This window comes from Myxocyprinus asiaticus, chromosome 6 (assembly GCF_019703515.2).
Source record: "Myxocyprinus asiaticus isolate MX2 ecotype Aquarium Trade chromosome 6, UBuf_Myxa_2, whole genome shotgun sequence".
Lineage (NCBI taxonomy): Eukaryota > Metazoa > Chordata > Actinopteri > Cypriniformes > Catostomidae > Myxocyprinus > Myxocyprinus asiaticus.
In genome coordinates, this window is record NC_059349.1 from 1312218 (window position 1) to 1325008 (window position 12791).

At 39.7% G+C, this 12791-nt stretch overlaps 1 protein-coding gene across 1 annotated transcript in view; it reads left to right on the forward strand.

The window, feature by feature from the left end:
- Nucleotides 1-1396: 1396 nt before the first annotated feature.
- Nucleotides 1397-12791, forward strand: part of LOC127442862 (dynamin-3-like) — a 114664-nt gene continuing 103269 nt past the window's right edge. The window contains exons 1-5 of the mRNA XM_051701137.1: nt 1397-1779; nt 2167-2390; nt 6488-6561; nt 6645-6794; nt 9269-9472. Coding sequence (XP_051557097.1) covers nt 2230-2390; nt 6488-6561; nt 6645-6794; nt 9269-9472 — 589 coding nt within the window. The 5' untranslated portion in view covers nt 1397-1779; nt 2167-2229. The remainder of the gene's footprint in view (nt 1780-2166; nt 2391-6487; nt 6562-6644; nt 6795-9268; nt 9473-12791) is intronic.

Sequence of the window (12791 nt, forward strand, 5' to 3'; positions counted from 1 at the left end):
AATGTTCACATCAACCATCAGAATGGGAAAAATGTGATCTCAGTGATTTGGACCGTGGCATGATTGTTGGTGCCAGACAACAATCAAAAAGTCATCTGGTTTTTGGGAGTCGTTCCACTAAACACTTAAAAATAAGAAAAAGTAATTATATTTTAGAACTAGCTTGTTTTTTAAAACATTTTTATTTGAAACTGTTCTGTGAGACAAAACATTGAGATAGAAATTTAGAAAATATATTTGCAATAACACAAATTCCTTCTATCACTTTTTATTTATTTATTTTTATTTTTTCCCAAGATCAATAAACATGAAATGTTTTGAGGGGAAAGAGTCACCCGTGGTAATCTACCTTCAATGAGGAAAGACACGTTAACTCGTCCAAACACATCAGTCACGACAACGCAATTATTATTTCGTCAACTATATACCTATGTACGTCAGCAGATACAAATATAGCTACATTTATCCTTGCTGTTTTATTCACTACAATAAGATGTAAAGCCTGTTTCCTTAGACTTATTCTGTCTAATCGATAATGGTGGAAATCTGATTTACAAGCGAAAGGTTTTCAACCACTTAATAGTGAGCAAATAAGAATAAATATAAATAAAATGAATATAAGAGAATGAGATTTTCTTCAAGTACATTGTGAGATTCACAACTGAACAACAGCAGACAGGGGTTTCTCTGAATGATATACGGAAAAAGCAGCGAGCGGATTTGAATGTGGTCAGGGCCAGCCTGCGCGAATCCTCCAATGAGAAATGCTTTGTACATGAATATTCATTACGTAGCTAGACGTTCTCCCAGAAGTCCTAAGTGATTGGCCTGTTGGCCAATAAGCGAATCCTTCTAGACAAGGATAAGCATTGTGTCATGAATATTAAATAGATTTCCTACTGGACGCTGCAGGAATATTTTTAATGAATATTTATGAGCTACGCTTTCGCGATAGTTGAATTCTTAAACTAGGCGCTAGACCGCTGAGAAGAGTTCGAAATGACTACCCATACTACTCTTACTACTTCTGTCATGTCTGTCTATGGCAATAATAGTAAGGTTGGTATGGTAGCATATGCCATTCCGAACTCGGCCTCTTATTCATTGGTTGCTTGCATCCTACCAAAGACTGTTTAGCCCAAGAAGGTCCACTTGTTTTAAAACGAATGAGAGAAATTGGAACGCCCAATATGGCTGATGTAGAAAAGAAAGTCCCGCCTTACGGTTAAAGAGCCAATCACTTTTAAGAGACTGACATCGCCTGTCAATCAACTCGAGAACGCGCGTGCGTAATACCTGGACCAGTCTGAAAAATAGCGTTTTTTTAGTGTGATCTGAGCTAATGAAGCAGAATGTATGTTACAGTTGTTGTCAGATTCAACTGCTTATTTGAAATATGTTCTTTGATCGTAATCTTGACCAAACGTTTTGGAGATTTCTGTCTTTCCCCATTCAAGTAAATAGGAGTTGTAATGCCACTAATATCCATAGAAAATAGCTGCCCGGGCGCGTTCCACAGATGGCCGCTGAGTGGACTGACTTACCTTAAAAAGGACCTTTGATCGTAATGTGTGCGGCTGCGTTGCGGGGCGATTAATTTGTCATTGGCGAGAAAAACTCTTGGATGAAATAGCCTGACACACAGATGTGTCCTTTCTGATCTGCCTACAATAACAAGTCTCTCGTGCTCGGGTTGTTTTAAGCATTAATAACTGGATTAGGCATTGAGATTTAAGGCTGTCGCTGCTTTAAGACGGGTTCAGGTGGAGTAGGATAACGGTAAGTCTTTCCCTCTACGAATAATGTCAGTTTATGGAGACGGCAGGACAGCGCAGGCGACGGGCCGTGGCGATGGCGTATGCATCTACATCCCTTATTTCATCCCATATAAATGCTTTAACATCCCTTTTGCAATCCTTTATAAATGCACCCATATCCTTTATATCATCCCGTATGAATACACCTACTTCCTTTATATCACCCCTAATAAATGCATCTTTTAAAAACATAAATCCTTAAAGCTCTAAACCACCAAAATGTATAGCAACGACGACTAATATTAAGAAGTAAGTAATGCGCAGGACCTGTCATTTAGCAGTGCCCTTGAAAATCATTGCTGCAGAAAGAAAATCATTCGTGCAATGTTGTGTGTGTGTGTGTCTGTAGCTAGATGCGTCCTCCTCCTCATCTCTAGCTCTCTAGTCCAGACACTGCCGCATCATCATCATCATGGGGAACCGGGGCATGGAAGACCTCATCCCGCTGGTAAACCGGCTGCAGGACGCGTTCAGCTCCATCGGTCAGAGCTGTAACCTCGATCTGCCGCAGATCGCCGTGGTGGGCGGCCAGAGCGCAGGCAAAAGCTCCGTGCTTGAGAACTTCGTGGGGAGGTGAGTGAAGTACTTTCATTTTACCAGCAGCACTGTGATGAACATGAATTATGACATTAAATGACACCGACGATGACATGATTTGATCCAAAGCCCATAGTTTCCATCTACGAACTGGATTCATTGGCCCCTTGTAGAGCGTTTACGTTTATTGGTCGACCGATATGGCCGATGTTGATATCGAGAGAGCAGTGTTTCGCCAATGTAATGTTATACAGTAAATATGATATAGCTGTATTAGTTTTCGACCAACGTTTACGAACCCAACTGATAGGCTTATCTAGCGCAGTTATGCGTATTGGTCAGCCGATATGGCCGATGTTGATATCGAGAGAGCAGGGTTTCGCCAATGTAATGCTGATATAAATATGATACAGCTGTATTAGTTGTTCACTGACATTTATGAAACCAATTGATAGTCTTATCTAGAGCTGTTATATTTATTGGTCAACCGATATGGCCAATGCTGATATCTAGAGCAGGGTTTCGCAAATGTGATGCTGATATAGAAATATGAAATTAATTGACATGAAATGAAATGATTAGGGTTGAAGTTGTTATTATTTGATTAGATTATACTTTATTTGTCCTGTCACTGGGAAATTCTTCTTGGACCCTTGTATTACAAAAAACATACACAAACAGCACAGGTAACATACATCCCTAAAACAACTGTTTGTACACTTTCAAAAGCATAGCTAATATAATGGAATTCAGCTTGTTTTGCACGGAGGGTGAGAGAAGGAAATCAAGTGCAAAATTTAAACCTCAATTCAGTCAATCGTGCAGCCTTGATGGATACCATAACAATGTCTCAGAGGTCAAAAATGCAGGATTAGAGTGTTTTGAATGGTTTCCCCCTTATCATACAGTAAGTGCTACTTATACTGTCACTGCCACGTTTGTAACATTGGTTTTTCCACATTTATGTGAAAATGACAATTAATAAAAAATAAATAATACATTTTCTCTGGAGTGCCAACCCCTCTACATTCTGTGGATATTATTGCATGGATTGTGCATTTAAATTCATATTTTTGACCAAGTGTGTGGTCGCACTACTTTTTCTCTGTGTCTCAATAGGTAGAGTTGTAGATCTTACGACTCTTGGTTAAAATTAACTGTTATGTTTTGTTTTTTCCAGTCAAAATTTGTTCTGCAAAAAATTTAGGACAGCTGTAACTAATCAGTTCTGGCAAGTGACCATGGTGTAAGCAGGATAATCCACAGCTAGGTGTGTGTTAAACGATTTAAAAAAATGTCAGGTGGTTCTTCGCCTCCACGTCGTGTATTTAAAATCATTTAACGCACACCTAGCCGTGGATTATTACATGAAACATTGATTTGACTTAAATTATTTCATTAGGTTACGTGCAGAGATGACAGAGTCATACGAGAAGTAAAGAAGATGACTCCAATACCCGGATGACTGGTCGGATATCACTTTATCCCCTGATGTGCCGCTGTTATTCAGAAATAATAGAACGATGGATGGTGTGATTGACCTATCAGAATCAAATATTCCAGAGAGCTGTCTAATAAAGCTTTATTAGATGTCGACTGGCATCTACAAACCCAATTGATAGGCCTGTGTAGCACTGTTATGTTTATTGGTCAGCCGATATGGCCAATGTGGAGAGATTTAGAGAGCAAGGTTTTGCCAATGTAATGCTGATATAAATATGATACAGCTATATTAATTGTCGAACGACATGGGTTTTTAATGGACTACCTCCAGTTCATACTCAGGCTATATGATAAAATACAACAATAGCAAATGAGATGCATGCAACATGCTGAGATAACTCAATTATCACACTTTTATACATAGTATAATTTTATGCTTTTACATATACTATTATACTATTAGTGGTAAAACAACATATTGCCTCAGCAGTGTTTGTGCACCGCTTTTCAACAATCCACAGCAAAATAAATGATTTTGTTAAGAAATTTGACCTGAGTTGTGATCTAGAAGTCTTAAATGAATGCAATTAGATACAACCCCAATTCCGAAAAAGTTGGGACAGTATGAAAAACGCTAATAAATACAACGAGTGATTTGTAAATTATTATCATCCTTTGCTATATTGAAAGCTCTACAACTACACATTATATGATGTTTTACCCTGTGAATTTCCTTTTTATTTTTTATTTTATGTACAGTAATTTCAAATCAGATGATTGCAACACGCTCCAAAAAAGTTGGGACAGTCGAGTGTTTACCACTGTGAAAAATCACCATGTCTTCTAATTACACTTATTAAGCATTTGGGCACTGAAGACACAAGTTTGTTAAATTTAGAAAGTGGAATTTTCCCCAATTCATCCATTATTTAGGTCTTTAACTGGACAATTGTGCGGGGCCTTCGTTGCTGGATGGTGTGCTTAATAATGCACCACACATTCTCAATTGGAGACAGGTCAGAACTACAGGCAGGCCAGTCTAGCACCCACACTCTCCGCTTACACAGCCATGCACTTGTAATCCGGGCAGTATGTGGTTTGAAGTTGTCCTGCTGGAAAAAGCAGGGACGTCCCTGGAAAAGACGGTGCTGGATGGTAGTATATGTTGCTCCAAAATTTGAACATATCTGTCTGCATTCATGGTGTTCGCACAGATGTGCGTGTTACCCATGCCATGGGCACTGACACACCCCTGGCCCATACAGACACTGGCTTTTGGACCTGACGCTAATAACAGCTTGGATGGTCCTTTTCCTCTTTGGCCTCAATAACATGATGGCTGTGTTTTTCAAAAACGTTTTGAAATGTGGACTCTTCAGACCAAAAAATACAGTTCCACTGTTCTACTTTCCATCTAAGATGAGACCGAGCCCAGAGAAGTCGGCAGCACTTCTGGACAGTGTTGATGTATGGCTTCTGCTTTGTAAAGTCTTAACTTGCCTCTGTGGATGCAACGGCGAATGGGTGTTGACTAAGAAAGGTTTAATAAATTATCCCATGCCCATGTTCATGATATCCATTACAGATGAATGTCGTTTTTTAAGACAGTGACGTCTGAGGTATCAGAGATCACACGCATTCAGAAGTGGTTTTCGTCTTGCCCTTTACGCACTGAGATTTGACCAGATTCCTTGAATCTTTTAACTATATTGTGCACTGTAGAGTGTGAAATGCCCAAAATCCTTCCAATTTGTATTTGGGGAACATTGTTCTCAAAGTGCTGGATTATTTGCTGAAGCATCTGTTGGCAAATTGACAAGTCTTGAACAATCCTTGCTCTTGAAGGACTAGGCTGTTTTTGGTGGCTCCTTATACAGTATACAGTACTTTGACACAATTGGCACTATAAAAATTGCTCTGTTTAGAGCGACCTGTCCAGCATGACCCAACAACAGTGGCCTGACCTAATGCTGTGAGTTTGAAATGGGACTATTTGTTTGTTCGATCTGTAATGGCCAGTGTTCGAAAAAACTGTTTGAAAACAATGCTTATTTTTGCAATTCTGTTTGGTGACGCCAGTGGAGCAGAAATTACACACTTTGGCTTTAAAGGAGTATTTTAAAAGACTCGTGAACTCACAAGTTTCCAGTTTGATTCAGTCTGATGAAATCTTCACTGGATGTCTGAATGACTTATTGTTCAGTTACTTGCTGAACTAAAGATATGATTACCTTCAGAAATGAGGCAAGAGCTTTTTTTTATACTTAAAATTCATGAAACACAAATTTGTAACCTTACTGACAGGTTCTACATATAACAACGTGTAGTTTAAACATTTTTTAAATAAGTTACATTTTGGTTAAAATATACTGTTGTACTGCGAAAACAGAAATCTGTAGGAAACACTGTGGCTCAGACATAGAATGCTATATGTAATAGTATAAAGTAATTTTTAGTATACACAACAATGGACCACCCTTTCTAATGACTGGCAAGTTACCTTTCAACACATCAGGCCTGGTATTTTGACAAGATTTATGCAAAGACATTTCTATAATGGAAGTGAAATGCCAGATGTAGTAGTCTTTCTGAATTCAAAAGTGGACTGCAATGCATGTAGTTAAGTTTTTATGTAGCCTTGTTATTTTGAGCTAGTGAGTTACATGCAGTGATGAGCTTTTTTCTCCTAGGGATTTTCTGCCTCGCGGATCTGGCATTGTCACCCGCAGACCTCTTGTTCTGCAGCTCATCAGTGCCAACACAGGTACAATCATATCTGTTTGTCTGTTTCTCTGTCAGTCTCTCTATATTTTTGTTTTACTTTGATGTCTCATTTTCTTTCTTCAGAGTGGGCCGAGTTTCTCCACTGCAAAGGGAAGAAGTTTACTGATTTTGATGAGGTCCGTCAGGAGATTGAGGCAGAGACAGACCGTGTCACTGGGGCAAATAAAGGCATCTCCCCTATTCCCATCAACCTGAGAGTTTTCTCCCCACATGGTACTGGTGAAATATTTATTTTACACAAAACTCACAAAACAAATTTAATACAGAAAATCGTGAATTGTGTATATTGTGAATATTGATGAATACTGATTAGGTCTGAATAACCTAATATTCAAGAGCATGAATGTTCATGCTCTTGAATATTAGGTTATTCAGACCTAATCAGTTAATACAGGGCCACAGTTGGCAAGATGTATAATACAACAAAAGGGCTTTTTACACTTGAAATTGTTAACCCAGGCTCATTCTTACCACTAGAAAATCGCAATAATCCTGCATTATCTTGTTCAAACTTAACACTGGCTTATTAATTATTTTATGTATTCATGTTTTCAGAGGTTTTCACTGTACATTTGTAAACCCCTGGTTAACTTTCATATTTGTATATTTATGAGGTCAATTGATTGGATATATACAGCATGCAAACCTGTCTTAATAGAGTGCAACAGTGCTCACCCACTTTTTAGTCGTCTGTGTTTCGGAAGTATTTTCCCCATTTATTTTTTTGTGTAATAAAATCCTCCTTAAAAGAGTTGTTAGCCATGAACCAAAGTTACCAGCTCCGAGGTGAATCACAACATTACAAACTTTGTTGTGAGGCAAAAAAATATTTGAATATCAGACAAAAAGTCAAAGGTACAAGACTTACCGGTGTACTTACCGTCTTTCAAGTAGGGCATAAACTACAATTCCATGAAGCACCTTCAATGATGTATTCGAATTAAAAAAGATGGGAATATACACTGGTGAGCCAAAACATTATGACCACTCATAAGTAAAGCGAATAACGTTGATCATCTCCTAACAAGGCCACGTGTCAAGGTCTGGGTAGATTAGATGGTAAGCAAACAATCAGTTCTCGTAGTCAACGTGTTGAATGCAGGAGAAATGGGCAGGAGTAAAGACCTACTCGACTTTGACATGGGCCAAATTGTTATGGCCAAATGACTGGGTCAGAGCATCTCTGAAACTGCAAGGCTTGTGGGGTGCTTCCATTCAGCAGTGGTGAATACCTACCGACAGTGGTCCGAGAAGGGACAAACCACAAACTGTCGACAGGGTGTTGGGCGTCCAAGGCTCATCGATGCACCAGGGCAATGAAGGATATTCCGTCTGGTGCGAACAGAGAGAAGGTCTATTGTGGCACAAGTCACAGAAAACTTTAATGATGGTTACGGGAGGAATGTGTCACAACACACAGTGCATCGCACCCTGCTGCGTATGGGGCTGTGTAGCGGCAAACCGGTCAGAGTGCCCATGATGACCCCTGTTCACTGTCAAAAATGCCTACAATGGGCACACGAGTGTCAGAACTGGACCTCGGAGCAGTGGAAAAAGATTGCCTAGTCCAATAAGTCCCATTTTCTTTAACATCACGTGGACAGAACCCAGTCGTCTGGCCATAACAATTTGGCCCTTGTCAAAGTCAATCAGTTCTTTACTCCTGCCCATTTCTCCTGCATTCAACACGTTGACTATGAGAATTGATTGTTTGCTTACCATCTAATCTACCCAGACCTTGTTAGGAGATGATCAACGTTATTCGCTTCACCTGTAAATGGTCTTAATGTTTTGGCTCATCAGTGTATGCAACAAATATATAAGTAATTTGAGAGTATTGGGAGAGTGACTTGATTGCGTCATTCACAATGCATAATGGGAGTGGGCGGTTGCTGCAGAACTTGTTTGACACGCTTTATTCTCCGTGATTCTTTGATTGGTGGATCTCTCTTCAGGATCATGGGTAGTGTAGTTCTTCACCAGAAATTCTGTTATTAAACATGATTTTGTACAAATTAAGTTGAAATAATGCGGATTGATGACATATATCCATAAATTAACAATCTCGGCGCTAACAGTAGGTCCATCTTTAAAGGATTATAAATAATCGTTAAAAATCAATTAAGGAGAAAATTAATGGGATTTTTACTTCCAGAACCAGACTGTTGCACTCTATTTACAGAGACACGCACTGTCACTGAGACAGTTATGTTTTTCAGTAAACATAATTCAGTGATATCAAGTAACAGAGACATTTCCTGTGTGTCTGTTTCATGTGAAGTTTCTTGAACATTTAGTGTGTTAAGCACCGAGGCAGTTTATGACTGGTTGTCTAACACCACATCGTTTCACACGGTATACATTTAGCGCCACAATTCAGGATCAAAAAGCAGTGCTAACCCTAATCCGGAGCAGGATTTCATAACCCAGGCTTGAAAGCGGTGCTAACCCCATTTCAAAATAAGTGTGAATTGTCGCTTTACCCATGGTTAATAGTGGCCTTAACCCAGGGTTTAAACAGACGTTAGCTCTGGGTTAAGTGCAGTGTAAAAAATGTGAAGGTTCTGGCACAAACAACTGTACAAACACAGACATCTTTTTAAACTTACCAGCATCATTCATTTTGTTTATTCCCTGGTATTTGCCTTAATGAATGTCTTAATTGTTGTCCTGTTCACTGTGTGCAGTGCTGAATTTGACTCTGATTGACTTGCCTGGCATCACTAAAGTGCCAGTGGGGGATCAGCCAGCAGACATCGAGCAACAAATCCGAGACATGATCATGCAGTTCATCTGTCGAGAGAGCTGCCTTATACTGGCTGTTACACCTGCTAATACTGACCTGGCCAACTCTGATGCGCTGAAACTGGCCAAAGATGTCGACCCTCAGGGTGACTAAACTTCATATGAGAGCTAGTGTTACACATGCTGTTGTATCTTATGCTCAGGCCCTGATGGAATCTGTGCATTCAGAACTCAGCAGAAAACTCTGTTGATTTTCAGATTTGCAACATGTTATTTAGTATCAAGATCTACGCATTCCCCAACTCAACTTTGGCTAATTGCATGATGCTTTCAGCTACCAAATGAACTTATTCACAGCAGTGCCATCTTTGATTTTTGATGGGAATGACAACAAGGCTGTGAGGGATAGACATACGGTCTCTTAAATGGGTTGTACAGTTGTTTAAAATGTTTTTGGATTGTTCCGCTGAGGAAACATTGAAAAAATGTCTAAGAAAGTTCAGTGGACAAAAAACTCTTGACAACATGAGTTGTGAAAAATTAGATGTGATCATGAAGTTTTTTGATAGCGTTATACATGCATGTTATTGAAGAGACAAAGATGGTGCTACTGTAAATAAGGTCTTTAACAGTATAGTACTCTTAGCTCCATTTAACACATTTTACTATGTTTAAATAATAATTTAAAAAACCCATTCGCAGAATTCCGCAAATTTTCCCTCAAAATCTTTGCAGAAAATGCTAAAAAAAAAGTCCACAGGTTCCGTCTGGGCCTGCTTATGCTGCCTTTTTGTGATATCTGAATTATCATAAATATGCGTTTCCTACTTGGAAATAACACATGAACCTCAAGTAGTAATTACGATTGGGAAACTCATGCTGTGTCCAAATATGCATACGTACATGCTATATAAACTCAGCAAAAAAAGAAACGTCCTCTCACTTTCAACTGCTTTTATTTCCAGCAAACTTAACGTGTAAATATTTGTATGAACATAAAAAGATTCAACAACTAAGACATAAACTGAACAAGTTTCACAGACATGTGACTAACAGAAATTGAATAATGTGTCCCTGAACAAAGTGGGGGTCAAAATCAAAAGTAACAGTCAGTATCTGGTGTGGCCACCAGCTGCATTAAGTACTTCAGTGCATCTCCTCTGCATGGACTGCACCAGATTTGCCAGTTCTTGCTGTGAGATGTTACCCCACTCTTCCACCAAGGCACTTGCAAGTTCCCAGACATTTCTGGGGGGAATGGCCCTAGCCCTCACCCTCCGATCCAACAGGTCCAAGACGTGCTCAGTGGGATTGAGATCCGGGCTCTTCGCTGGCCATGGCAGAACACTGACATTCCTGTCTTGCAGGAAATCATGCACAGAACGAGCAGTATGGCTGGTGGCATTGTCATGTTGGAGGGTCATGTCAGGATGAGCATGCAGGAAGCGTACCACATGAGGGAGGAGGATATCTACCCTGTAACACACAGCATTGAGATTGCAGGCAATGACAACAAGCTCAGTCCGATGATGCTGTGACACACCGCCCCAGACCATGACGGACCCTCCACCTCCAAATCAATCCCACTCCAGAGTACAGGCCTCGGTGTAACACTCATTCATTCGATGATAAACACGAGTCTGACCATCACTGCTGGTGAGACAAAACCGCGACTCGTCAGTGAAGAGCACGTTTTGCCAGTCCTGTCTGGTCCAGCGAAGGTGGGTTTGTGCCCATAGGCGACGTTGTTGCCAGTGATGTCTGGTAAGGACCTGCCTTACAACAGGCCTAGAAGCCCTCAATCCAGCCTCTTTCAGCCTGTTGTGGACAGTCTGAGCACTGATGGAGGGATTGTGCATTCCTGGTGTAACTCAGGCAGTTGTTGCTATCCTGTACCTGTCCCGCAGATGTGATATTAGGATGTACCGATCCTGTGCAGGTGTTGTTACACGTGGTCTGCCACTGCGAGGATGATCAGCTGTCCTTCCTGTCTCCTTGTAGCACTGTCTTAGGCATCTCATAGAACGGACATTGCAATTTATTGCCCTGGCCACATCTGCAGTCCTCAGGCCTCTATGCAGCATGCCTAAGGCACGTTCACGCAGATGAGCAGGGACCCTGGGCTTCTTTCTTTTGGTGTTTTTCAGAGTCAGTAGAAAGGTCTCTTTAGTGTCCTAAGTTTTTATAACTGTGACCTTAATTGCCTACCGTCTGTAAGCTGTTAGTGTCTTAACGACCATTCCGCAGGTGCATGTTCATTAATTGTTTATGGTTCATTGAACAAGCATGGAAAACATTGTTTAAACCCTTTACAATAAAGATCTGTAAAGTTATTTGGATTTTTACAAAATTATCTTTAAAATACAGTGTCCTGAAAAAGGGACGTTTCTTTTTTTGCTGAGTTTAGTATGCCAAAAGCAGTCAGTAGAGTAGTATGTTCGAATCCTCAGTATTCATAAAAGAGAAGGAGAGAAATACCCAGGTGACCTACTACATCCGGCGAGATTCTGAAGTGCGCATCCACTGAACACTGTACTATCCCAAATTGCCTCGGGAGCTGAGGATTCATCATATTAAAAATGCTGAATTAAAAAAAATGAACGGCGGCTCTTTTCAGCTGTAGGTTTTAGAAATAGTTTGTCTGAAAAATTACAAAAGAATTCCTTAAGATTTATAGTTTATCTAATTTAGATGTTGTAGTTTATTTTTAGTTTTAAAGTTTTGATTGGTGTGCTGACAGTGTGCTGGGCTATAGCTTTTAGACAGTTTGCACTGTAAAACCACTGCAATCTGTTCAATTCCATTGCTAGCAGTTTTTGAACTCAAGAATACTTCTTATGTAAACGTCCTTAAGGACCGCGTCTTGTCAGGGTCAGGTGATACGAAAGCAGCCTAATCATACAAGACATTCTTAAAGGAATATTCCGGGTTCAATACAAGTTAAGCTCAATTGACAGCATTTGTGGCATAATATTTATTACCACAAACATTTATTTTGACTTGTCCCTCCTTTTCTTAAAAAAAGCAAATATCTGTGGTACAGTGTGGCATCTATTATGGAAGTGAATGGGGCCAATCCGTAAACATTAAAATACTCACTGTTTCAAAAGTATAGCCACAAAATGTAAACAATATATGTGTTAACATGATTTTAGTGTGATAAAATCACTTAATAACCTTTTCTGTGTAAAGTTAGCCAAGTTTACAGCTTTGTTGCCATGACGATGTAATGTCAACAAACCCTAAAACCCTAAAATGACAGTAAAAATAATGTTTTGAACAACTTTACAGCTCAAATAATACACAAGTTTTAACAAGAATTAATATAAGTGTAACAAATCACTTGTTCAGTTAGGAAGGAGGAAGCGGGAGCCTGATAAACAATGGTTTTTGTAAAAGGTTTTATTCACTTAGGTTAACACACGGTTTGCTTTTCAGCAGGGTACACACACACACTCAGGTTGG